The 27,551-nt window shown below is 50.3% G+C and overlaps 2 protein-coding genes across 3 annotated transcripts in view; one reads left to right on the forward strand and one right to left on the reverse strand.

Moving 5' to 3' along the window:
• The first annotated feature begins 1,061 nt into the window (after positions 1–1,061).
• On the forward strand, positions 1,062–16,083 carry LOC144728749 (dual specificity protein phosphatase 10-like). The gene is made up of 3 exons (XM_078608357.1): positions 1,062–1,897; positions 3,378–3,845; positions 4,633–16,083. Exons 1-3 carry the CDS (start codon positions 1,186–1,188, stop codon positions 4,887–4,889), a joined length of 1,437 nt encoding a protein of 478 aa, XP_078464483.1. The 5' UTR covers positions 1,062–1,185; the 3' UTR covers positions 4,890–16,083.
• A 4,450-nt stretch (positions 16,084–20,533) lies between these two features.
• LOC144728946 (E3 ubiquitin-protein ligase UBR2-like) overlaps positions 20,534–27,551 on the reverse strand; it is a 51,357-nt gene continuing 44,339 nt past the window's right edge. For both annotated transcript variants that reach the window (XM_078608717.1, XM_078608718.1), the window contains exons 44-47: positions 27,230–27,307; positions 25,971–26,147; positions 25,662–25,763; positions 20,534–25,125 (exon numbers count right to left, since the gene is read on the reverse strand). In XM_078608717.1, the coding sequence (XP_078464843.1) occupies positions 24,990–25,125; positions 25,662–25,763; positions 25,971–26,147; positions 27,230–27,307 (493 nt within the window). In that variant the 3' untranslated portion in view covers positions 20,534–24,989. The remainder of the gene's footprint in view (positions 25,126–25,661; positions 25,764–25,970; positions 26,148–27,229; positions 27,308–27,551) is intronic.

Genomic DNA, 27,551 nt, shown 5'->3' on the forward strand with positions numbered 1-27,551 from the left:
GGTTGATGATTACAACCTACGTCTCCAAGGAGGAATGTCAGAGCCAGGACGTGCAATGTTTGCCTCTCGAATGTGGTGTTTATTCTGGACTTCCACGTTGTTCCACTCTGTGCACTTGTCACCCTTTGTAGGGGAAACTATGGTCAAGTTGACGTGAGTAATATGGCAAAAAACATTTTGGAGGGCGACTTCCTCAATTTAATGGCCGCGGCATTGCAATTTCTCGTCGATAATTCAGGACGCGGCGAACTCGCGCTGGCGCACGTCTGATTGTGTCGCCTTCTTGCGACAAGCGGGTGTTGTCGGGGATGTTAAACTCTACGCGCTCGCATCGAGCTCGGCGAGCGAGCCGGTGGGATGCTTCGAGAGTAACTTCACAATGGCGAATATCCAAGATGCCCTCGGTGAATGACGGCGTTATTGTGTGTGCCCCGTGCTTTAAGGTTTGTGACAGCAGGCGCACTTGTGAGCTGTCCTTTGTTGTTTATTGCGTTTGTTTCACCGCGTGCAACACAAAACCAGGGAGTGGTTAGGAAATATCTAAGATCAATTTAGCACCAAGTGCCTTCAAATTTCTACAATATTTATCAATTGTGATGAACAAAAATGATTCCACAAATGTTGTGACTGGTTGGTTACGTGCCACGAACGTGCATGAATATTCATGTGGTTGCTGCACTGCGCTACGAACCCAGCGACCCGAGTTTGATTTCTGGCCATGGCAAACATAAGTGGCGAATAAGTGAGCCAGTCCTGGGTCTCCCATAGGTCAACTCGGCCTTAAATTAGCACCTGGTGCGGTGTGTAAACATCAGAAGAAGGTAGACAAATGCAGTCCAGGCATGGTGTTGACCACACCACTCACCTTGTGTGCCATTCCGGCCTTAATAGGAGCTTGCTTACAGCACTTAACCCAACAGTCTGTGGAGGTTACACGGATGGATCTTTGTGTGTCCTAGGCTCCACCGACGTCCTCACATGCCTCCTGCGCTGCTCCTCCGCAAGTCCATGCCCACTCCTCCCGCACAGCCCCACCACCCCGCACAGCCCCACCACCCCGCACAGCCCCACCACCCCGCACAGCCACCCGAGCTTTCACACCCCTGCTGGCCATTCTACCTTACGCCGTCGTCGCCGCCGCCGCTGTCGCCTCCACACCCGGCCAGCGCCCGACTGACGAGCGCCATGCCCAGCAGCGACACTCGCTTGCCTCCCAACACCAGCTCCACTGTAGCAGTGTCTGGAGCGACGTCAAAATCCTCCAAGTCGGCCAAATCGAAATTGGCCAAATCGTCCAAGTCGTCAAAAGCACCGGCGGCGGCAGCAGCAGCAGCCGCAGCCAACGCCGAGAAGACAAGGGAGGAGAGAGGTGGTGGCCCGGCCGGTGTCGCAGCTGCTGCCGCTACAGCTACTGGTGCCGGTGGTGGAGGTGGCATCGCTACGAGTGGCGGCGGCGCGGCGTGCGACTACGTCCCGATCTGGCCGCACGAGCTGGCAGAGCGCCTGCGCTGCTCCGAGCCCCCGCCTCCCATGCTGCTCGACTGCCGCCCGTTCGGCGAGTACACGCGCTCGCACATCCGCGGCGCGCTGCACGTCAACTGCTCCGACCGCCTCTCCCGCCGGCGCCTGGCGCAGGGCAAGCTGCGCGTCACCCAGCTCGTGTGTCCCGCTGCCGCGGCGACGGCGGACGGTCCGGCTGGCGCCACGGGGGACGCGGCGGGAGGATTGGCGCAGGCTTCGTCGACGTCGGCGCCGGCGGCGGCGGCGGTGGCGGCGGCGGGGCCGCCCCGCCGGGACATGGTGCTCTACGACGGCAGCTCGGGAGACCCCGCAGCGGCACTCAAGCTGGTGCTGGAGAGCCTGCGGAGGGAGGGGGCCGACCCGCTTGTGCTTAGAGGTACGCGCAGCATCGATCGACGGACGAGGGTTGCGACGGAGGGCGTTCGCTCCCCCTGATCATCCGTCAGTCGATGATCGATGGTGGCGAGTTGTTAAATACCTCGCCTGGTATACAGGAGGTCGTGGGTTCGATCCCGACCCTGACGCCTGCTGTATATCATTAGACCTCCTTTGCCAGTACCAAAATATAATAATAGGGTTTTCCCCCTATTTTCTGGCAACAAAACTGAAACCTTTTTACAAGGATTCATGTCTGCATTAACCACAATACTTGCAGTCAAAATGCAAACAAAAAACACACTGATAATATATGCATTGTCTTGAAACTGATTGGTCCACACCAAGGGACGGCTTTCTTTAAGATAGCCGTCCCTTGGTGTGGTTTTTTGTTTGCATTTTGACTGAAAGTATTGTGGTTTCAGTTTTGTTGTCAGAAAAAAGGAGGAAACCCCTATCACCTGCTGTATATTTGGAGTTTACGTGTTCTTCCCTAGGTCGTGTGGATTTTTCTTTGGGTTCTCCGGATTTTCCCCCCACATTTAGAAACATGCATTGAGAGCACAGTATTTGGCTGCAATCAATTTCCACTTCGTTAAGCTATCATTCATGGTCAGGTTGTTTCTGAAAAAGAGCTACATAGCTCAGTGGGCCTTAGCTGGTCAAACTAAAATAATTAAAATAGTTAATGTCCGAACGAGTGGCATCGTTGGTAGAGTGAGCTATCGGCTCGCACTTTGAGGATGTCATGTTCGAATCTTGAGTTGGCTGGATGGTTCAGGGCTCACAACGCTGAGCTGGCATGGCTGAGGAGTTAGGTTCGAATCCAGACAGGCGTCTGCGGTTAAACTGGGGGGGTCTCATTTGTGGCCGGGCTGAGATCGTCAGCCCAGTCACCAATCAACTGGAAGGGGTCATCTTACTTCTGAGGACAAACTCATATTCAAATGCATTACAGAATCCATGTGTAGACAATATATTTTGTGTTCACCAAGTTGCATGGGGAAATCTCACACGTACAAGGGGATAACACGCATTTGTCTGAAAATTGATTATTGAACCTACTTTCTGTACTGCCGTATCTTTGTCACCTCGCATTGCATTGATTCAGCACCTGTTATCTCCAAAGCGCTGGATTATAAGTCCGTTCAACCACACACTATTGTATAGTCACTTGCTGCTCTATCCTTCCCGTGTAGGTTTTCGCTGTTGTGTTGCATAGTTTTCACGGGCCTTACAGCATGCCGCTCGCCGTGATGTCCAACATGTTGCTTCATTAACTCGAAATTTAGTTGCTGAAGAAGCTGCCAGCACGTCGAACAACAACGCAGCACAAACCGAAAACACACTGGAGATCTTGGCGGTCTAGTTTTACCTCTAACCATCAACCACTCATCATCACCACCATCATCACCACCCTGATGTTCTCTGTCATTCTACCCCCACCCTGCCCTCCCCCGTTTCTGCCACTGACAATCAAGGCGGGCTGAGCGACTTTCGGGCGCTGCACGAGTCTCTCTGCGAACACCACGGGGTGGAAGATGTCTCCGAGGCGACGTCGCCATTTGACGCGCACGTCAACGGTCGAGCCGGCGCACTCCTGCGATCATCCGCACCGCCGGACGAGCGTAGCGGCGCCACCTCCTCCACCGCCACCACCGCACGGAGCCAGGGGTTTTTGGCGGCGGCTGGAGCCGTCGGCGGCGAAGTTTCGCAGGAGAGCAGCGACGCGTCCCGGCTCCTGCCGTACCTGTTCGTGGGTGGGGAGCGGGCGGCGCGCGACCTCCCGACCCTGCGCCGCCTCAACGTGGGGCTGGTGCTCAACGTGACGGCGCACGTGCCGCACTACCACGCGGGCGCCGGCGGCATCGCGTACCGCCGCCTGCCGGCGAGCGACACGCACGGCCAGGACCTGCGCCAATACTTCCGTCCGGCCTTCTTGCTCATAGGTGAGAGGGGAGGGGAGGCGTGAGCGGTCGCGCCGTGAGGGAGAGTCGCGGTTATTTTGCCTCGACTCGCATTCTCCGGCTCGTTGGCTTTCCCATTAGCTCCTGTCCGGTTCGTTCTGTTTTATTATTCTCTTGCTCTCTCCGTTGCTCCCGCTACAATTCCCCGTTTGTTCTTATGTTGGCTGCTATGGATTTCCACGCAATAAGCCACTTTGTTGGGCTACCATTTGTGGCCAGGTCGCTTCTGAACAAGAGCAACAGTATATAGCTCAGTGGGCCTTACCTGGTAAATAAAAAAATTGTTTAGTTTATTCTTCTGTACTTATGCCATCTTATTGCTATTCTTCTGTTGTTCTTTGTTGATTTGCTTCTTATATTCTTAGTCGTCTGTTTATCTTTAGCTGCTTTGTTTTCGTTTCTATTTTTCTCATTAATTTGCTCCAACTCTTCTCTGGATCTATTTACCTTTTTTCTCCGATTCATCATTTCCTGCTCTCCTATCCCTCCACCAATTTCCTCCCAGGTCTCATTTTCCTTCTCACCTCCCTTTCCCCCGTTCCTCCTGCGGTGTTCTTGTTCTTATTCCGATACAGTTATTCCTCTTCTCGTAGCCTATATCCCCTGTTCTTCTCCAATCACCTCCTCCTACTTCGTCTTCTCGTTCCATTCTCCCTTTCCACATCGCCTGCTTTTACTTCCGCGCTCTCCCATCCATTCGCCGCCGCCGTTGTCGTCTCCTCACGCCGCTCGTCTCCTCCTCCCCCCCCCCTTCCCACCCCCCCGGCAGAGGAGGCGCGCCGCTGCGGCTGCAGCGTGCTGCTGCACTGCCAGGCGGGCGTGTCGCGCTCGCCGACCGTCGCCATCGCCTACGTGATGCGCCTCCGCGGTTTGGGCGCGTCGGACGCCTACGCCTTCGTGCGCGCCCGGCGCGCCGCCGTCGCACCCAACCTCAGCTTCATGGGGCAGCTGCTGCTGTACGAGCGCGAGCTGGCGGCCGAGAGGAATGCGGTGGTCTCCTCGCCGGCGCAGCGCGCGCTGCCCTGAGCCGAACGCCGGCGCGCCAGCCCCGCCGGGATCGCGCGCTGGCGGGATCGCGCCGTGTGCCTCCGATTAGCACGGTTGGCTCTGCGCGGTGCGAAAGGAGTTCAACATCCGTGTACATACGTACGTGTAAACCAGGGGTGCCGAACTTCACGGCAGCCCGGGGAAGTGGGGGTTGCCACCTCCTCAAGGTACCAAACGACTAGGACATACCGCGAGAGGAGGAATATCTCACGATACCAGATGTGGGGAGGTCCACCAGTAGACACATCGTCTTGGGTGGTGTATTATTATGCGGCTGGCAAAAAAGAGGAGGGTTTTAATGCCCTGGGAAGGCTTGATAGATTTCCCAGGATAGCTATCTGAGAGGACGATTCTGGTAAACTGGGAGAGGTGGCAACCCCCACGGGGAAGTAGCCAGTTGGCCATGGGGGTTGATAACGGCGTCGGAGCAGCGTCTGGCAATGCTGAGATCTTGGGTTCCACCGTGAGTTTTAGCCGACCTATAATCAAACCAGGTTTTCACGTCTCAACCCGGTCACCAGTGACTGCCCAAACAAACTCATTGTCGGATTGGGTTTTTTTACTTAGTGCGGTCTATATTACAGCTCTTGCGGATTAAGTGTAATTAGTAGAGTCGGGAAAACGAGCAGCAACAGGCCTAACTCTGCTGGAAGCCTGTCCAGAGTTTGCCTGCATAGACAAATACTGCTGGAAAACCCTGGTACATGAACCCTGATAGGCCGATGGACTAAAATCTAACATCATTATTCCGTGATGCAGAAAAGCCACGTCTCATCGTTTTTTTACATAATACCCACAATGCATTACAATGCATTAGTGAGTTGCGTGGCCAATAAGCTCGTACATCAGTGGTGGACAACCTGCATCCTGAGGAGCTCCTCACGGTGGCCTGATCTCAGTGTGTCTCTCGGGCTATGCGTGGGGTCATGATTAGTGCACAAGCACGATGTCAAGCTTGCGGCCCTCTGAGGTGAAGGAGGGGCCGCTCACGTGGACCACTGACTATAGTCTGGGTCGCCCATCACTGTCAGATTCTGGGTCGCCCTTTACTGTCACAGATTCTGGGTCGCCCATCACTGTCACAGATTCTGGGTCGCCCATCACTGTCACAGATTCTTGGTCGCCCATCACTGTCACAGATTCTGGGTTGTCCATCACTGTCACAGATTCTGGGTCGCCCATCACTGTCACAGATTCTGGGTCGCCCATCACTGTCACAGATTCTGGGTTGTCCATCACTGTCACAGATTCTGGGTTGTCCATCACTGTCACAGATTCTGGGTCGTCCATCACTGTCACAGATTCTGGGTCGCCCATCACTGTCACAGATTCTGGGTCGCCCATCACTGTCACAGATTCTGGGTCACCCATCACTGTCACAGATTCTGGGTTGTCCATCACTGTCACAGATTCTGGGTTGTCCATCACTGTCACAGATTCTGGGTCACCCATCGCTGTCACAGATTCTGGGTGGCCCATCACTGTCACAGATTCTGGGTTGCCCATCGCTGTCACAGATTCTGGGTTGTCCATCACTCACAGATTCTGGGTCGCCCTACACTGTCACAGATTCTAGGTTGCATTTCATGATATTAGGAATTTCAACGACGCGTTTCCCACGCCCCTTGAGGGTTTTGTGACACTGCTGCGTTTATAGTGCTAACCCTTCCCGTTACGCCTGCCTGCAGAATGTTGATATTAACAGAAATAGCTGAAACATTCCGTGGCTCAGAATACACATAACACCCCTGGTATATATATACACCAGATATACTGGACTGTATATTTTTTAAAGTTGAATTTTTGTAACACAAAAATATATAATTTATTTGCTTTGTATAATTTTAATATTGAATCTATATTTTAATATTAATGTTTTTGTTTTATTTTTTTCTAAAGAAATATATTTTACAAATTATTTATTAACTCATATTTATTTAATAATAATGATGATATGCCTCTTACAGGTTAGAGATAAGTGTATTTCTTTTTTAATAGGCATTACCACAAACTCTGGGACATCACTGGCAATAGCATGGGGGCTCGGTGTACGTTGGTGCTGTGGCCCCAAGTTGCCAAAATTGAACCGGTGCCCAAAATCATTACGACTCGGCGTAAGGATATTAGCAATGCCAGGTCACGTGTACATATAAAGACAGGGTATCTACATACACACACACACGCAGGCAAGCACGTACCATACGCCCACGTAAAGCATATGCGTATGATCGAAGGAATAACGATTTGTAAGATAGTGGGCCAATGATGTCGAGTTACGGTGAATGGCAGTACATGCGAAAGGGAGTCCACAAAAGTCGTGCGGGTAACAGTTCCAGTAATGCACCCTCGGTAACCCGCAGTCAGTGACGCAATAATGGGCACTCAATAACCCGCACTCGAAGGAAACTCCTTCAGCCACTTTTCTTATCCAGGAGCCTCGTGCTCCTGACCCAGACCCCTCTCTCTCTCCTCTCTCTCCCCCACTTCTGGAACCTTCCACCAGTCTCTCTCCACTCCTTATTTCCCGCTGAACACATCTCCTTCGGTTTCCTCCAATCCTCGGGTCTTCTCCCTTTTTCTGTCTCCATTACAGCCGTCCTCTTTAATTATTTATCTTGGCCGCGGTCCCCGTGTTCGCCCGTCTAATATCGGCGTGACCCAGCACGACGTTTACACGCGGCGTATACAACAACAACAACCGCCGTGAAGTGTCGAACGCCCGCTGGCACGAGGTCACGGGGCAGACGCAGGTCCACGTTTCGCAAGCGTTGAGAAGGGAGGGAATGACTGTGACCGAGAAGACCTGAAGCTTCGTGCGGAGCGACAGACCAGGTAGCTTCCACACAGCGTTACGCAACCGATGAAAAAATAATGCCGCTCGATTGATTCGGAGTGAGACCTTTGCTGTCAAACCGGAGCTGGTCATGAGCACACTGCCCAGGTATGGGAAACTCTCCACTCTCTCCACAACTGCCCCATCACCAATTGGGAGTTGTGGGGGTGGAGTGTCCGATGGTACAAAATACCCAGGCAGGAGCTTAGTTTTGGTGGGGCTGATGGTAAGGCCCTACTTCTTAGTGGCAAGCTCCAGGTTCAGCAGCAGTGCCTCGAACTCCTCCTCTGAGTGAGCAGCAATTACCAGATCATCGCATACATAACATGGTTGAGCAATAGAGAGCCATCCCTTGACCGCACCCAGGCATCGATCAGCCTCCCATTGCATCTTTACCAGATGTAAATTCCTCCGGTACAGTTATTGAAGGCTTCACGAACCCCAAAGTGTACAGGGAATGGCTCCGACTCCTCGCCACGTAGTTTTACCCAGGCCCGCTCACCATCATGAAGGTCCTTAATGATCATGATCAGAGGGTCAGGGACTCCGAAAGCACGAAGAACAACCCAGGCCTAGGCCTACTGATGGTATCATAGGCCTTGACCAGGTCAATAAAGCAGAGATGTAGGTCTTGTTGGAATTCCCTACACCTCTGCTGTAGCAGACGGACAGAAAATATGGCATCTGTGCAGGACCGCCCTTTCATGAAACCGCATTGGGGCTCCGCAAGCCTCTCCTCAGTGTGCCTAACAAGGCGATGTTGAATAATCCTTTCCAGGACCTTTCCCGGCACACTGAGGAGTGAGATGCCCCTGTAGTTGTTACAGTCTGTGCGGTCCCCCTTCTTAAAGAGGGGGACCACCAGGGCATCCTTCCAATCCTGCGGAACCCGTCCAGTGGTCCAGACTGTTGTTATGATGTCATGTAGGGCTGTCTGTGCACAAACGCCACCCTCCCTCAGCATTTCACTTTAGAGATCATCTCTGCCCGGTGCCTTTCCTGATCTCAGACACCGGATTGCTTTCAGTACTTCCTCAACAGATGGCACTTCAGTCAGCCACTCACAGTGGGTGACTTCTTCCAATATTTGAGGCACCGCAGCCTCAGCAGGGTTATCCCCACTTTGTCCCACGTTTTCCAGGATGAGGGATTTCCCCTCCCCCAGGACCTCACAGAAATGCCTCACAGAAATGCTCAGCAAATCTGCATACCAGTTCCTGGGGGGTCGGAGATTGGATCACTGTTGTTTCCCCTAATGATGGTAATAGGTATGGCGCTGCAGGTTACTTTTTGATGGAGTTAAAGAGTGATTTGTGATCGCGGGCCATTGAGGCAGACTCCATCTCCTCAGCAACCCGCGACCACCACCCATCCTTGCAGCGCCTCACGGCTCTCTGAACCTCTGAGCGAAGGCTGCGGTAAGCCTCCTCATTCTCCAACGTGGGATGCTGTAGCCGATGGGAGTGGGCCTGTCGCTTTTCCTCAGCCAGCCTGAACACCTCTATCAGCCAAGGGTCTCTGGGGAGGTCTGGACCGTGTACCTAAAGCAGCCGCATGAGCCGCAGTCCTAAACCTCGCCCATTTCCCCTCGACATCAGCAGGAGCGGTGGACGATGCCAACCCCAGCCGCAAGCGATGGACGAAATTCTCGCTTGCAACTTTCATCAGCTAGCTGAGACCATGCCACTATGGGTTTGAATGGGATCCTGGGTGTACACCCACCACTGGAGTGGAAGAATGGCAGGCGCATCTTACAGATGACAAGTCGATGGTCAGTGAGCAGATCAGCTCCACGGTAGGTCCTGGTGTCAAGGACATGGGTCCGCATCCACTGTTCCGTCACTATGTAGTCCGCAGATGTTCTTGCTTAGACCCGGCATGCATCCATGATGTGTGGATGCGCCGATGCCGGAACAGTGTGTTGGTAATTACAAGCCCATAGGCTGCACAAAAATCTAGCAGCCTCCTGCCGTTGTTATTGAGCTGATCTGGCCCATGCCTTCCAATCACTCCAGACCAGGTGCCAGCATCATGACCAACTTGGACCTTGAAGTCACCCAACAAGATGACTCTATCCCGAGGGGCCACTTTAGCTAGCACCTGTGACAGGAGGTCATAGAAGGCATCTGACTCATCGGCCTTGCCTGCATCCCTCCACGGATGTTCGTCTTCGGTGGGGGCATAAGTAACCACAACCACCACTCCTCGCCTCTGGTTGATGGGAAGGTGAGCCCAAAGTAGCCTGGGGCTTACAGCTTCCCACACCTCACCGCCATGCTCCCATGCCCCCTTCATTCTTTTGATCAGAAGAAACCACTCCCTGTTGTTTGGCAGTCTCCTGCCCCGAGTAGAGGACTTTCCACTCCTCATGGTGGCAGGAGCCGGAACCGGTCCACTGGACCTCCTGAATACCACAGAGTTCCAGACGGTACCGGTCCAGCTCCCGACAGAGGAGTGGCAGCCTCTCCTCCGCAGTGAGCATTCGAACATTCCACGTGACCACCCGTAGTGTTTTTTTGTTTGTTTCTGGAGGAGCCCCGAGGGTAAGGATTCAGTCTCCTTGCTCTGCCAAATGGGGTTTGGCTAGGAGATGTCATAGACGCCTGTCCCCCCGGGGTCTCCGGCACAAGCTTATTAATTACATTTTTCAGTCGTGGTTTTGTGGCAATTAATTGAAGGTGGAGGGGTTACCAGCCCCTCGCACCCGTCCAGAGCCCCCATTTGGCCGCTGTGGTGGTTACAAACGCCACGAGGGGAATGGGCAATCTAAATTGGCCCTCCCCCCACGGCACTGCCCACCACAGCGTTGCCGTCCGGCACCAACGAGGAGGTAGGGGGTTGTTTTTGCCAGACACAACCGTGCACACATGCGTGTACACATGGTACGCATGTATGTACCATGTGTACACACATGTGTATACGTGTGTACACATGGTACATACATGCGTACATGATGGCTGGCACGCAATCAGCTGAGTCGGCACGCCACGGCCAATTCAATGTCTCCTTTACATCTTCTCTAAACCCGTTTTATGAAAATCTAAACTCCCGACAACCACAGTTTCCTCTTTGTTTCTTCTACTGGTGATAATTTTTATCAGGGCATTATGCAATCAAAACAGAATATGACTAATTGTGTCCACTGCTGATGCCGATTTTTCCAATTGAATTAGTCCAGGGTGTAGTTGTTGTGTGGTAAGAAGGACGCTGAAGCCAGCCTATTTAAGGGCTTGCGCCTAACTCGGGGGAAGGGGTTAACACAGAGTTCTTAACTAATCTCCCCAGGGGAAGGATACTGGGAGTTCCCTACACCCCACCAGGCTATCGGGCTCTTCCCACAGCACTGACCGAGGGTTCAGCCAACGCGTCCAGCCGGGTAAAGCAGCCCCTTTAGCCTGGCTCTCAACCCTCTATGCCGGAGCCCCCTACTCCCCTAACGCTCACTCCTCTGGCTCACGGCGAAGACCTCGTCTACGTCACGAGTCTCTCCTCAAATACCCCGGGGGCATGACGTCACTTTACCTTAACGGCATTCCCCCCGAGGCGAGCGTGACCTGACGTCAGCACTCCACTCCTCAACATAATGATGACATCGGCATGGGACGGGTGGATAGATGTATTTGTGCGTCGCAAGACTGCGAGAGATGGCGAAAGCTTGGGGGAGGCCTTCATCCAGCAGTGGATTGACCGTGGCTGCTAACATTATTTAGATGTGAAATTGACGCAATGCAATGTATCAAATTGTAGCAAGAGGCCACAATTTTTAATCGCTTGTCTTCCATTAGAAACGTGTGCGTGCTCTTCGCACGTGGACTTTACCAGGCCTTGAAGCGTAGTTATGCCCGAGTACTCCTAACTCCACACTTCCATTGCTGGGAGAGTTTGCTATGAAATAGCCACCAATGTATGGCGTGAATCGGTTGTACCGAGAGGTGGCCGGCGAGCTCAGGGGGCTCGTAATGTTTCCACATTGAGCCGGAAACCACGAAGACCCTGGGTTTGATTCTGGGTATTGGCCGCTCTTGATTTAACTGGGGTCTCTAGTTTAGTAATTGTATGGTCTAAGCCTGGTCACCAATGACTACACACACAAAAAATACATTACATGTCTTTTTTACTCATATTTTGGATATTCCTGCTCTGAAAGTTCAAACTTTTGGGCGATTGCCTTGCAAGGACCACCCAGGGCGCCGTGGTGGCGAGATGTTAACTACCTCGCCTGGTATACAGGACGTCGTAGGTTCGACCCCGACCATGACGCCTTCTGTATATTTGGAGTCTTGATTGTCCTCCCCGTGGTCGCATGGAATATTCTCCAGGCTGTCCGATTTTTCCCTTCACATTTAGGATCAACATGCGTTTAGAGTATTTGGCTGCTATACATTTCCACGTGATGTTGCCACTTCGTTGAGCTATTGTTTGCGATAGCCAGGTCACTTCTAAAAACGAGCGAAATATCTCAGTTGGGCTTTACCTGGTAAAAAAAAAACAATTTTGTTTATTTTTCTACATGGCACAAAGGAGCGAATTGGTAAGAGGCCGATTATATGATCACAGGGCCTCCGAGGTAGTAGCCCTGTGGTGTCTGTTTAGCATGTAGTAGACTTTTGCGACCAATATCTATAATAAAGTTTTTTTTTTTGGGTTAGATCGCTTAAATATAAATGCGTCGTTAAACCCGCCACCACCCAACACAGCCAATTAGTAAGATTTGTTACGTAAATAATGAGTTACTAGTTTAGCATGCCAGTGTGTTGGAGAGTAAACCCACAACATTTACAATTCGATTACTGTGACGTTTCGCCAAGTAATCATTATAAGCAGCCTCATCAGGCGACAGTCAATTGTGGAGAAATTCTCATGTTTTGTTCATAAATAGAGAAGGTTTCTATCGCCTTCACACTCCATGTAGGACGTGTGGGATGAGGCAATCGAAGGTACTTCAGAAGTAGGCGTGACGTCTGCTGAGGGTCGTTCTGACACGAAGCGAGTTCCGAATGGGAATGTCTGTCTGGTGACGGGGCCGCCGATGGAACAACTTGTAACAAATAGGACTGGGAGGGACAAAACAAATCTGTGAATTGGCTGCATTATTAGCATCGTGTATAGAGGTGCAGCTCTCACTCGCTGTCGAAAACACCCAGGATGGAGAATGGGAACATCGCGAGCAGGTAGGGCAGCAGCCGAGACAACTTTTGGATGAGCGGAATATCTTTAGACGTACAATTGTATTTGAGCATCATCTAAGCCAAAGGTCCCAATTTTGCTTTGGGGCGGCTGTTGGGATTTTCTCTCTCCTTGTGTTTTCTATCCTGTGGCTCTTCTCTCGTCACATCCACTCCCCCCCCCCGTATCGCATTCTACCACATCCTCCAATCTCACCCTCTCTCTCTATCTCACCCAGTGTCATCTCGATAGCCCTTCGAGTTGCACCTCTTTCGTGCCCAAACCATCTTAAGTTTGGCCCTTACCCTTGCTAAGGCTCTATAACACTGTGTAGCAATTATTTATATATATATTGTTCCTGGGTAGTGTTATTTCCTAATTGCTTATGCCTCAAAAGTAGAAAAAATGGCTATTATTCCCCACAAACTTTTCTTTTGTGACCAGGACAGTGATATTTTAAAATTTACCTATTTTCCAGAACATTCCAGATAGATTGAGTGCTGAGTAAACTTGGAGTAACTTTTCGAACATTTTAGAACTTTCCATTAATATAAATACTAGTATATATTAAGCCCACCAGTTCAGTTTAGTTCCAGCTGCCTAAGTGGATACATATCTGCATTTTTCTGAGATGGCATCAAGAGGCTGCAAGCATCTGGCAGATACATTTTGCTCTGTCTGGTGCCAATTTATCAAGACAAGAGCAAAAAAGTACTCTGTGGAAGCATCTGCTATGCTGTGTGAGGCCTACAAGGCATATTTCGGCATGCCTGTCGGGGATCAAGACAAACCCTGGACAGCTCATTTCACCTGCGAGCAATGCAAAAAATCTCTGGCAGGTAAGATGGACAATTGTTGTTCGAAATTTTACGTTATAAAATTTGTTATAATTTTTTAAATTGTAACAGTTTTTTTTATTTTAAAATGTTTTACAATTTTCAATGTTATTGAAAAAATATATCCATGAAAAATGTTACCAAAAAGACCTCAACGACATGATCAGAAATCTTGGTCTCACCAAGTCCAATACCGAGCTTTTGACATCTAGGCTCAAGCAGTGGAACTTGTTGGATGAAAGTGTGCAAGTCGCAGGTCAGAGGAAGCGTCGCCAACCACCTTGCAGCTTCTTCACCCGTCAATATGGGCTCTGATTCGGCCACAATGTGACCTGTCTGTTCGAGGCAATGGGAATCGCCTGTAACCAGAATGAGTGGCGCCTCTTCATTGACAGCTCATCCAGGAGCCTCAAAGCCGTGCTGGTCCATAATGGTAACAAGTACCCGTCTCTTCCCCTGGCTCGGTGCACCTCAAAGAGGATTACAACAGCATCAAGACCTTGCTGGACGCCTTGAACTATGATGAGTACGGCTGGGAGGTCATCGGAGACTTCAAAATGGTGGCATTCCTTTGGGACAGCAGGGGCACCAAGGCGCACTACCACAGGCGGGACTGGCCACAGCGGACCAAGTTCTCTGGGGAGGAACAACGTCAAGTGGGAGCCACTGGTGGACCTCCGGAAGGTGCTGATGCCACCACTGCACATCAAATTGGGCCTTATGAAACAATTTGTCAGAGCTGTAGATAAGGAGTCGGCAGCCTTCAAGTACCTTCAAGACTTCTTCCCTAAGCCATCTGAGCAAAGGTCAAAGCTGGTGTCTTCGTCGGACCACAGATAAAGAAGATCCTGGAGTGCAATAAATTCCCCAAGAAGCTCACTAGTAAGGAGAAAGCGGCTTGGAACAGCTTTGTCGCAGTAGTTCGTGGCTTCCTGGGCAATCACTAGGTCGAAAACTATGTGGAGCTGGTTGAGACTGGTGAAAACTACGGCACAATGGGCTGTAGGATGTCACTCAAAGTCCACATCCTTGATGCTCATCTTGATAAATTCAAGGAGAACATGGGAGCGTACTCGGAGGAGCAAGGCGAGCAGTTCCACTAGGATATACTGGGCTTTTAACGCCACTACCAAGGACAGTATAACGAGAACATGATGGGAGACTACATTTGGGGGCTGATTCGTGAAAGTGATTTACAGTATAATCGTAAATCTCGAAAAACAACTCACTTCTAAATATGTTGTAGTCATTTTTGTATTACTTTAGTATAAATACATGTTAATTTTGATTCATATGTTGTTTTTTCTGACTTTATGTGAACGAAAAGACCCACATTCGCCCATTTTCTCATTGGAAAATAGGTAAATTTCAAAATATCACTGTCCTGGTCACAAAATCAGAATTTGTGGGGAATAATAGCCATTTTCTATACTTTTTAGGCATAGGCAATTACGAAATAACACTACCCAGGAACAAGAATTGTGTTACGTAGTGTAATTCTTCACCTCGCTTCCTTTAGGATTTCTTTCTTCGAGCTTTAACTCAAGGCACTGTGCAAGAGAACTGTGGACACATGAGGTGGCCGCTTGACACGGAACTCCGTGGCGAATTTCCACCCCCCAACCTCCAACCTCAAATTCTTCTCACTCGTCTGCCGGAACTCGCCGCTTCGTCACACGGGTTAACTCTCCGTTGTCTGTGTGGGTGGGTGGGTTACCCCGGCTCTGCGGATTAAACCGTGGTCGTGGAAGGGAAAAAAAAGTAAAGACAAAACATATTTGGGTGAACAAGTAGTTTAATTATCAGCCGCTCCGAGCTCGTTGCAGGTTGGTGGCGACTCGGTTCGCACGTGACCTGGGCAAGTAAACCGGTGACTTCAGCAAGCAATATAACACGTTCGACATCTTCGTACCCGGCGTAGTTACGTTTTTATAGCCCGACTCGCATCTTGCATTCGTGTTTCCTGTTTTGTTCAGGCCACCTCGTTGCCTCCCCCCCCCCACCACATTACCCTGGGATACATTGAGGGTTGTAAATGTTAACATTACACATTCCAGTGTGTGCTGCATCTTGACAATGACCGCATTCAATTATATTTCTGGGGCAAGAATACAAAATTATTGGGTTTTGTAACATCCCAGTTGACTCCCGATGAAGTTTAAACAATGGTGCTTTGTGTCCTGATGTGGAATTGTCGGTTTGTGCGCGTTATTAATTTACGTGTGACTTGGAAAGCGTCGCGTTGCGCGCACACGGTGAAGCTAAGTGTTATCGGCGTCACAGACATACCCACGTGTGGTTCCCCAAATAAACTACCTCGTCATGGTGGTTAATGTAACGACTGGCGTGTGTTTTTTTTTAACAAGGGGGGGGGGGCATCTCGGCTACCGCCCGATATCGCTGTTGGTTCCAGGATAGGACTTTGCTTCCGTCCTACTTGCCTGGCTGCAAAAGATGATTTTGCGGCGTGGCACGACTTGGCAACCCAGGGGTTCGCAAAGGGCGATCGACTATCGACGCAGTTCCCTGCCCTTTGCCTTCTCGTCGAGCTGGCACTTCCTGACATCGAGGCTGCATTTGACTCCGTAGACCAGGAGGCACTGTGCCTGCAGAGCCACTGGACCACCACCACCACCACGACCTTTTCTGGATCACTAGCCAGGATCCCCACTCTGCTGCGACCTCATCATGCGCTCGCATCGACGACAAACTCCCCCTTCACTTAGGTCACTTTGTCCAGTGGTCCCGTCAAGGCGGTGCATCATCGCTCCGGCCCCTCTCTGCTCGGCTCGCGACTGGATCGTGTCGAGATCTTCGCCCGCCTTTGGCGAGGCAGTCGGAGGTAGACCGTTCACCGACCTTGACGTATGTCTACGACGCGGTCTTCTTCACGGTAGGCGGTCTTCTTCACCATCACGTGGGCCTCCCTCTGCATTGGCCAGCACCGACCAGGCAGTCAGCAGAGGTGGGACAAAGTCATTGTTATGCAAGTCCAAGTCGAGTCGCAAGTCATCAAATTCATGACTCGAGTCTGACTCGAGTCCAAGTCACATGACTCGAGTCCACACCTCTGGCAGTCAGTGTCACAGGTCTCGCGCACGTCCTGCGCACCAAAGTGCCGGTTACCATTACCGCACCGTCTCCTGTTGCTATTACTGGCCAGACAGTTGAAGGCATGGGACAAGTTCACACACACACACACCACACCCTGGCAACAAAGTTGCCTCCTTGGGTTGCTTGGCCCCTAACATCCACCACCGCTGCATTGTTAATGCATTCTATATGACAGCTCGATCCTGTTAGGAAGCGACGGCAAGTTGAGTCTCACGACGACACTCCGGATGTACAATCAAAACCAGGGCCGGCCCGAGGCATAAGCGAACTAAGCGGCTGCTTGGGGCCCCCTGGCCACCAGGGGGCCCCCGAATCGTTTTTTTTACAATTAAATAACTTAAACAAGTGATATAAATGAATTAATGAATGAATGAATAAATGATTCAAGACAAGAAAATTCTGTCGACAACTGCTGCTTTGTCACGGCTCACGGATGTCACGGCTCATTGACAATTCGCGTGGGCGCGGGCGCGGGCGCGGGCAGGTGCGCGCAATTGTACGTCACGATAATAAATACGCCTAAGCCATGTCACAAAAAAGGACGTATCCCTCTGGTGCCGAAAAAAGAAAAAAGAAAAGGACCGAGGAGGAGAAAAAAGAGCGAGATAAAGGTATGTTTGCATTATTATTTACAGTATGTTTTGTGCAGCAGCAGCACAAATTGTGCTCACGTCACTTGAGGAAGCAGCTAGCTAGTCATGACTCATGATATTTTTATAAGCCATAAAAGTGGTAATATAACGCACCAGAGCTAAATCCCCGCCACAACAGTGAAATGTTATTAATATACATTTATCTAGGTAGTAGGTGTGTATTTCACGTTGATAGATAGAGAGTCTTCCTGAACTTCCCCAAACTATGATGACTGCCTTTGAGCTTCTCACATACCTCTCACAAAATGAGATGTGTGAGCTTTACCCAAATCTTTGGGTAGCTCTCAGGATAGCCTGCACTCTGCCTGTGTCAGTTGCCTCAGCAGAGAGGAGCTTTTCCAAGCTCAAATTGATAAAAACATATTTGAGATCATCAATGGCCCAGGAAAGACTAAGTGGACTTGCAGTCATTAGTATTAATAACAAAGTTGGCCAAGCAATACCATACAATGATGTCATTAGTGACTTTGCCTCCAGAAAAGCTAGGAAGGAACGATTTTGAGGTCATTGTTGTACAGTTGACATTGTTGAACCCTTGCTGTTCTTATGTTTGCTTTCATTATTTAAGTATCTTTTTTTTTGTAACATTCTATTTTTGATTAGATTAATGTTTGTCTATTTTGGTTTTATTTAAAAGATTGCACATTTAATGCACATTTGCAAATAATTTATTTAATATGTTTTTTGTGACCGTTTGTATTCAGAAGTTTTAATAAAAGAGTGAAGTATTTTAAGTGTTGTTTTTATTTTTTATTAATACATAACCTCACTGTATTCGTTTATAATATTCGCTATAACATTATAGTGTGACATTTGTGTCAATAATCTTCTAGCACAGATGAGTCTGCGTGGTGGGAGGGGGGCCCCCAAATCAAATTCTGCTTAGGGCCCCCAAGAGGCTCGGGCCGGCACTGATCAAAACCCAACTTTCACAAGAGCTTTGGGACGAGGCAGCCTTTGCGATCATGGGACTGTCCCGCCCAGACGGTGGCTTTACGCTGGGACATGGTTGTCTTTGAGTGTCACGGCAGGGACGTGACTCGGTCTCGTGCAGTTAGTGAGCACTGACCAATACCGGTGTCGTGACTGTGCTTGTCACTATGTTGCCGGGGCTTGCGAAGTCACGGCGGGTAATGTGTTGTCATTATGGGCAGCCCGGGTTACGGGATGTAGTACCACCAGCCCTAGCGGGGCTTGGGTGAGCGCTGGGTAGCGCGGAGGCACCACGAGCAGCGTGCGGTGCGGGCTGCCGGTGAGGGAGCGAGAGGGAGCGTCAGCCAGCCGGGGTTACGTTGGGGCACGATACGCTGGTTGACCTGCTGTCACGTGACCAGATGATATTGGAGGGGGGCCACCGGTGGACGGGGGCCGTGGGGCAGTCACGTGGTCCAAAGGAGCTCTCGGGAACCTTCGAGAAGGAGCTCGAGAGACCTGGAAGGTGGGCGGGGCGAAGGGCGGAGCCAGCCCCAGCCCGGGGGCATGTAACGAGGGCTCCGTGAGGAGCTCGAGGTTCTTCGTGTTGCTGGTGTGAAGAAGATCCACGTCGGGGAGAAGAAGCCTCTAGCCACGTGGTCCAGACCGGGATAGCGAACCGTGTCTAGTTCTGCGGTAGCGTGGGTTAGATGGGCATTCGAGACCCGAGTGTAGATCGTGTTGTGTTGCGTGTTTATGCAGAATAAATAGTGTTACTCCCAAAATAACGTCTGCGACTCGGTTGGACTCAATACACCGGTATCACATCGACCTGGAACCAGGCATAAGTCTACAACACTGCAACTGATACTAAATTCAAGGTAAAATTGGCCTCAAGTCAGGATCATGTTTATAGACAAGAATTTGCACATGGGAATTGAACCGAGGTTTTTGGGGCAATTGACGTTCGCGAGCAACTACTAAGACCCGCACCCTTCGATTCGCACGTTTCGCGATGTAGTAGCTCAACATACACAAGTGGGTGGGTAGCCAGCACCATGCCGTCTCCCTGGTGGCGATGTTTACCCATCATCCAGAGGTCGCAACCGGGTACCCGATACCCGTACCCTACCCGATACCCGGCTACCCGTACCCGGCCGCACCCGGTGAGTAACCGTTTGTTACTCATTTCCCAACGTCTTGTCTCTTCTCACAATTCAAGTTCCTAGAATGAACCCACCCGCGCCTGCAACATGGCTTCATCCCAGAGGTCACAATCAGGTACCCGATACCCGTACCCTACCCATACCCGGCCGGGTACGGGTAGGGTACGGGTACGGCTGGGTACGGGTACCCGTTTGCGACCCTGGTGCGGCCGGGTACGCGTAAGGAATCAAAACCCGTTTGCGACCTCTGCCATCATCGCACCAGGTACTCCAAATCAGCACAATTACAAAGATCCCCCGTATAGTCTTAACAGACTGTTGGGGCAAGTGTTGTTAGCAAGCACCTATGAAGGCTGTAAACGGTACACGAGGTGGGTGGCCAGCACCACGCCCGACCGCCTTTGTCGCCGCAGTGGCGATATTTACACACCGCACCAGGCAGTGCCGGATTAAGCTAGTGCGGGGCCTGCAGCATGTTATAAAGGGGCCCTAAATAAATAAAAATTAAAACACAATTTTGAACTTGCATAGTAAAGTTTTTTTTTCATTTGCTATACAGCCAGATAATACGACAAATCGCTCACCTTAAACACCCAGTCGTTAATAAAAGTTGAAGGCAGTATAGTACTATAGTAATAGATCAAGTGCAGAATCACTGAACCGGAATTGATAGCTTGAAAGCATTTAGCGCGGGGCCTTTGAAAGTGCGGGGCCCGTAGCATACGTATACTTTTGCTACTAGGATAATCCGGCACCAGGTACTAATTTGAGGCTGAGTCGACCTAGGAGAGGCCCAGGACTGGTTCAGATGTTCGTCACTGGTGTAAAGCCGTGAGCGGGAAACGAACCCGGGTTGCTGGGTTCGTAGCGCTGCGCGCTAACCACTACACGACCGCTCCCCACGAAACACACACGAAAAATGGAATTGACAAAACGCCCAATCTATTTTATGCATAAAGATTTATTGAATCAAAACAATCTGCACTAGTATACAGCTCTGTACACTGGGCTACAGCACTAACAAACCCATCCGCTTGCTCTTGCTCCACCACAACCAGCACGTGTGGGCGCACAGGAACTAGAGAAGAGTTGGGGAGGGGGGGGTCCCACGTGTATTCATGTGCACGTGCCGCCCTTTTGTCAATCCACTGCTGGATGAGGGCCCTCCCCACGCCGTGTGGTTCGTAGAGGTTGACTGACCATTCCTTCTCCCACGTTGGGTTGGCGACAAGCGTCGAAGCACGGGACATCGATGGCTCTTTTCAGCGCTGCCCGATGCAACGGACACTCGGCATTGCCAGGGCAGGCGAGTTTGTATACAGGTCGAAAACCCTTTTGACGTTTTAAAATGTGGCACGATACAGTACTCGTGTCATGAATCCCGTAAAGATTATGGGCTGAGTTTGACCTTTCGCCGTGATTTTGAAATTGTGATCTTCCTATTTGTGTGTTCGAGCGCTCCAAGGAAGCCGTGTAGAACGACCGTGCAACGATTATGATAAGAAGTCATGTTGTTTATACGTGACCAGCTGTTTATAGACACACCACACTAAAATAATGGGGAAATCGTAGAGCAAACATTGTAATTAAACGCCTCTCCACAAGTCAACTGCCACCACTCAATGCGCATTGTTTTACATCTCATCACGCTGTCCTGACGTACTGTGTCCAAACAGCCCGGTTCGATTTGCTTATGCGCTGCAATGATAATGAGCAAGCCAGGGCCATTGATCATGCGAGGGGTCATGAGTGGGGTGTCTGTAAATGGATCGCTTCGTACAATCAGACCTCGGAAGGGGGCCCTGCTAATTTTTTTTTTGATCAGGTAAGGCCCACCACTGAGTTTATATACAGCTCTTTTTCAGAAACGACCTGGCCACAAATGATAGCTCAACTAAGTGGCTTATCGTGTGGAAATTTATTTCACAGCCAAATACTCTAAAAACGCATTTTGTAAATGTGGAGGGAAAAACCGGAGGACCCGGAGAAAAATCCACGTGACCACGGGAAGAGACACGCAAACTCCAAATATACAGCAGGCGTGAGGGTCGCCATCGATTCCACGACCTCCTGTATACCAGACGAGGTGGTTAACATCTCCTAGCCACCGTGGCACCCTTGTTGAGACGTTCAGAAAACCTCGTGTTTCTGAATCCTCGTGTTGTGTGTGGGCAGAAATCGGAGTGCTTGGAGAAACCCCCACACAGACGAAGTGGATACCCCCACTTCAATGTATTTTTCACTAAATAGGTCAATATTGAGAAAACAGTTGTCGCATGGCTAACCTGGAGGAGAGAGGAGCAGCCCTGGAACTGCTGGCTCACGTCACCGCTGGAGGAAAGGCCTCCACGGGAGGGAGCTCTAAAGATCCCCCTCTAAGAGGGTGCTTGGTCTACTCTTCCGCACTGGTGAGACGTCTTGGAAAAGGTGGGCGTACCCACACTTTACCCCACCACACGTGACCTACCAACTGTGGCGTAACAATTTTTTATACTGCTGGGTGAATGAAGGAGGCGGCGAGCGATTTAAGAAACTTGCACGGCTGTGTCGACTGCCACCCCGGGAGATAGAATCGACCCTGCGACCTCTGTAATGCAAGTTCAGTGCGCGAACCACGACACCGCAGCAACGTCCCATTGGCCGGATATAACCTTTCAAAATATATTTCGCCCTTCCCTCACAGTCAACAAACTTCTGATGATGCGTGCATGCACACACACACACAGAGGAAACGGTGAGATGACTTGCAAAAGCAAGCTGGCCATTGTGTTCCTATACCCTGGCCAGTTTTCAGAACTACTCGGGGGGCATTATGCAACAATCTATATTTCCAAATTCACCCCATCCAGCGATCGCCCAAGTTGCTAGGACATTGTCCGGGCCGCATCGTCACAAAGAAATACTTGCCATATAAGCCAGAAACAAATATTACAATGCTTACGTAGTGTGACCATGTAGATACACTGTAGATTTTGTATATGTGTGCGCGTGTTTATCTGGAGAACACGTATTTCTATTTGCCTGCATACAGCTGCATCGCAACAATGAGACGTGAAAATGTCAGCACGCGTCTCCTGCCGTTTGTCGCGAGCCACACCGCGTGTGCGTCGCGCCCGCAATGACTCTCTTCACACGGCAAGGAGCTCACGGGCGTGGACAGAAGAAAAGCACAAAAATCTGCCAAGCCAATGTTGAACACCAATGACAATGTTCAGTGACGATTCTCAGGCCTCATAATGAAACATAGTCCAAGAAATGGCAACCTAAAACATGCAGTATAATCGGCCAGTAGATACAGACGATAAAGAACCCGTAATCAAAACCGATTTCAATGTTTCACGGCAGAACCATCACTCAAACTATGACCTTTGACGGTGTAAGATACGCGGGCAATTTGTCTTGGTGTCTTCCAAATGCTTGTAACGAAGGGTGACTACGTACGGTGCGGAAGAAGTTCAACATAAACACGCACATACATACGAAGCGATGCAGAACATAATAATAAAATATTAGAATTCTGAAAAATCAAGAAGGGGTTGGTCGGCTGCGGCTTTGAAGTGGGAGCTTTTATCCAAAGATCGCTGCGTTTGACGTCGCCGGTGTTCGATGGCCACCATTTTACGGTCGAACATAAAAACTTCACCGACACAGTGGCCATTTCTATTTTCCTTGTGACAGTAACGCGTGCGACCGGCCAAAGCTATTGCCAATGGCACTGCTTCAAATCAACAGGAGGCCAAAACAAGAACATTCCTACGAAAGTGTATAGAGACAGAACGTTTCGATGTGGTGGTAAATTGAAAATGCGGTGGGGGTGAAGTGGGAGGGGGGAATTTCAAGAGCTTACCTGTGAATAACTCTCCAACGTCAGATATTGGGGTAATCACTTAAGACCGATGAAAAATTTTGGAAAATTATCACGGAAGTTGAATCTGCACAATTGCAAAGAGTGTGATCGATAGTCGACACCGACTGCGCGCTTAAGCCGCTGTTGGTTTAGTGAGACCCAAGTAATATTTCAGGGTGACCTCAGTGGGCCGTGGCTTAACGGTGCTCATGCTGTGAAAAATACCGGCGATCAAACGGGATGACAAAAAAACTGTGAAGGCGAAAATGAGCGACCCAGTTCGTGGGTGCAATGTACTGTAGCCTCACCCCTCCTTTCACGAGGCCATCTGCCACGAGCACCAGTCTCCTCCCACTCAATCTATATCCACCCCCAACTTGATATCCAGCACGAGGGAAAGGTCCATTTTCTCTTCCTTTTTTTCTATTTTAGTGTTCACATTGCAACAGAAAACGGGTACAGAGGTATGAATACATGACTAAATTGCTCTTTGGTTCTTTTGGTAAAGTAACGTAGAAAGAAAATAAATTAAGTAATAGAATACGACGTTTCGATTTCAACACAAGCAATCGTGATCAGGTAAGACTGAATGAGAAAACAAACCGAGTAAACTTAGAAATATAATGCAATACAACACAGAGAGTCGGCTAACACAACAGTCAACACCCCACCTGGTTGATTACATTCTTCCAAAGATTGCTAAATTTGAGAGACAAAACACAGACACGGAGACACATAGACAGACACACAAGCAGAGAGAGACAACACAGAGAGAGAGAGAAAACAAATTATTTTCTTTCTACATGCCTTTACCGAAAGAACCAAAGAGTAATTCCTGCAGTCATGAAAGCTTCAAATAAAGTTTATGACTAAATTGATTTCATAAATGACAGCTATAAACAAATGGTTAAATCAGGGCAAGCCACCATCATAAGCAATGGCTATACTGTTTCAAGACTACCCACACTCCAGACCTTGCGGTCCACCACGGCCCAACCTTCTGACCAATTCGCTCACCAACTACCCAGCTAAATGACCAACCACCTGTCTCACTGGATGACCTCATAGACCCTTAGCCACCGGCACATCCGAGCGACGCCAAGGGGTCATGCCGAGCCAGGCCGTTGCGAGTCAGGAGGTGCAGATAATTTTTCCACTGCAGTAAACCGAGCCACGCTGCCGACGACATGCGCAATGAACGTGTCGTTAACCCCTCCCTGGCCCTGCTTGGCCCCCAACGTAGATTTAGAAGTTGTACGAGGCCCAGCGTTATTATTACGGTTTCCTTCCGCCTCAGCACGGCAAACGGTCAGTGGCAAACCACAACGTGGGCCCCCGTGGCTGGCTCGGCTCAGATGTGGCAGTGGAAAAAGGACGATCGATGACTCGGTGGCTGACTGGCATGCTGGCCGGTTTGCTGGCTTGGCTGTATAAACGACTGACTGCCTGCCTGCCCCGGTTGCCTCACTAGCTGGCCAACCCTCCCGAGTAGCTGGCCGGCTGCGTAGGTAGGTGGGGGGGTGGGTGCTACAGCAGGACGACCGCCGGGCCCTTAGAAGAGCTCCCAGGAGTAGGCGAGGTGCTGGCTCTCCTGCGAGTGGCCGATGGAGTGCAGCACGCCGTGCTCCAGCCACAGGCGCTGCAGGCCGGCCAGACGCTCTGGGCACAGGTGCAGCGGGTTGCCGCGACTGCAAAGACAAAGGCAACGTCAGCCTTGCTGAGTGAATGATTGCCGGGTTGGCGGATATTCATTGTACGGGGTCCTTCCTTGTTCAACGTAAAAACACTCCACAGCCACGATGACGCACGATGGGGTTGCACGCGATTATTTTTCGTGTTGAATAGGTCCCCACCCTAGTAGGCCAGAGCTGTCTCACCAATACGTTCCGGCAAGTTGGCAGCATTTGTTTGACAAGCCTGACTGCCGATGAGACCCCTAACTTAAAAAGCGGTCCAGGGTTTGAATTTTTTAAATAAATGTCAGTGTATAACATTGGTCTGGAAGAGCCCCATAGGCTGATTGCACTAAAATGTTTTTTATTTTATGTCAAGAGACAAACAATTACCCAGTGCTCGACAAGATTGCATAATGAGTTTTGGAAGAACAGAAACGGGTGTGTTGTTTCCCCATGCGTAGTATGCTGGGCTTATGCTCAGAGATGCGGTGGTCAGTTGGCCCAGATACAACGGATGGCCCTGGTGTGTGGGGTGGGGAGAGCCTCACTGGAGGCCCTGGTCAGTCTCCCCGTAGTCGTCCAGGTAAGGCGCTTCCATGAAGCAGCCACGCGTCCGGTTTGCCAGCAGCAGCACCTGACATTCGCGCACCCTGCGTGGAAAGCACGGGCAGCGATGGATGTATATTATACAGGACGCAAGGGACACGTGGGATGGATATACAGGACGTGAGATGACACGTGGGACGGGTGCGCAGGATGCGACGTGGGATGGATGTAAAGTGGACGGTGGTGTTGTGCTGTCGGTGCGGTGGTAGTGCGGCGGTAGTGCGGCGCGAGGCCGAGTGGCGCCTCCTCACCGCAGGAAGATGCCGACGCCGCCGCCGCAGCGCAGCGCGTGCAGCGTGCACGCCCCGACGGTGCGCGAGCCCAGCGTGGTCTGGCAGCACAGCGAGAGCGAGCACAAGCTGGCGCCGCACAGCAGGCACAGCGCCATCGAGCGCGCCGCATCGCCCTCCGCGCCGCCGTTCGGGCAGCTGTAGCGGCACGGGGGTGGGGGGAGGGTTAGAGTCCGGGTCGGGGTCTGAGTTCGTGTTTGGGATTTGTATTGAGGATTTTATGGTTTTGTCATCGTTTGGCTTGGTGTTAGGTTAGAGGTAAAAGTGGTGTTTGCATTAGGGTTGGGTCACGGGCTAGTCTTGATGTTAGGGTCAGGGTTGGTGTTAGGATAGGGTTCTGTTAGTGTTAGGATAAGGTTCAGCTAGGGTTAGTGTTAGGATAAGGGTTGATATGGTATTGGTCTTAGGGGTTAGTGTCATGGTTAGGGTTCGTATTAATGTTGAGATTAGTGTTAACGTAGGGGGTTAAGGACGTGGTTTTTGGACATATCGCGTAACGTATGGTTAGGGTCAAGGTGGCAATGGTGGTGCCCATGCTGTAATAAGTGGCAGCATTGATGTCAGAGGCAGAGTGATGGTAGTAGATGTTGGAGCAAAACTTAGTCAGGTTAGACATTACAGTTAATTTTAATATCATGGATAGAGTTCGTGCTTAGGCTAGAGGTCGTGTGATATTCAGGTTATTGTGTAAAGTTAACATCAACAACACTGGTCAACACACTTTTTCTGGCATAAGGTATTCCAACGGTATTAAGGTAATTTTGGGGTGCTGATTCCAAATCTGGCATCAGTTTTTGTCTATCCCATCAGGTTTTTGAGATATCAAATATTGCATTTTCAATAAAAACTGCAGAAGAAAAATATTAAATAAATGTGGATATCTACATAAAATGATATTATAAACACACTATCCTAAAAGTACAGCACAATATTTTAACACTAAAGCAGTCACTGACTCGCAACAACTTGCAATCATAAGTGACAGAGTTAATTTCGGGTAAAATCAATGAAAATGGGGTATGCCGATAGCATAAAAATGATGTGATAGAGCAAATCTGAGACCAGATTTGGAATCAGCACCTTGACATTAGTCTAAAACAGCTGCAAAAGCCCCGACCAGAATTTTTTTTTTGTTGACCAGTGTAATGGGCCCAGGGCTAGGGTTAGCGTTGCAGGTCAGGGCGAGTGTTCGGGCACGTGGCACGGCGTGAGGCACACACGTGTAGAGCGAGGTGCGGTTGATGAGCTGGCTGTAATCATCTGGCAGGGACACGAGTCTGTTCTCCTCGCGTGGAAACCTGCAGAGACAAAGATCCCCCGTCGGTCGATTTTGGCCACGCTTACCACGCCGGTCAGTACGGGTTTGTGAAAGTGGGAAGCATAGATGTGGGAGCATAGAATACAGTACAACGATGCATTATTCTACTCTTCCCTCTGCCGCCCAGCACAATGCCACCAACAGCCGAAAACAACCCATTGTGAACGCTGCACTGGAGAATGTATATCATGGGATGGCATGTGATGTTACACTAAAGTTGATAA

Source organism: Lampetra planeri, chromosome 30, assembly GCF_965212315.1.
Source record: "Lampetra planeri chromosome 30, kcLamPlan1.2.h2, whole genome shotgun sequence".
Lineage (NCBI taxonomy): Eukaryota > Metazoa > Chordata > Hyperoartia > Petromyzontiformes > Petromyzontidae > Lampetra > Lampetra planeri.

Bases quoted from the DNA above. Each gene is read 5' to 3' on its own strand.
- LOC144728749 (XM_078608357.1), top strand. From the start codon at position 1,186: ATGCCCAGCAGCGACACTCGCTTGCCTCCCAACACCAGCTCCACTGTA. The intron at 1,898-3,377 runs GTACGCGCAGCA...CTGACAATCAAG, and splicing joins CGACCCGCTTGTGCTTAGAG to GCGGGCTGAGCGACTTTCGG. The intron at 3,846-4,632 runs GTGAGAGGGGAG...CCCCCCCGGCAG, and splicing joins TCCGGCCTTCTTGCTCATAG to AGGAGGCGCGCCGCTGCGGC.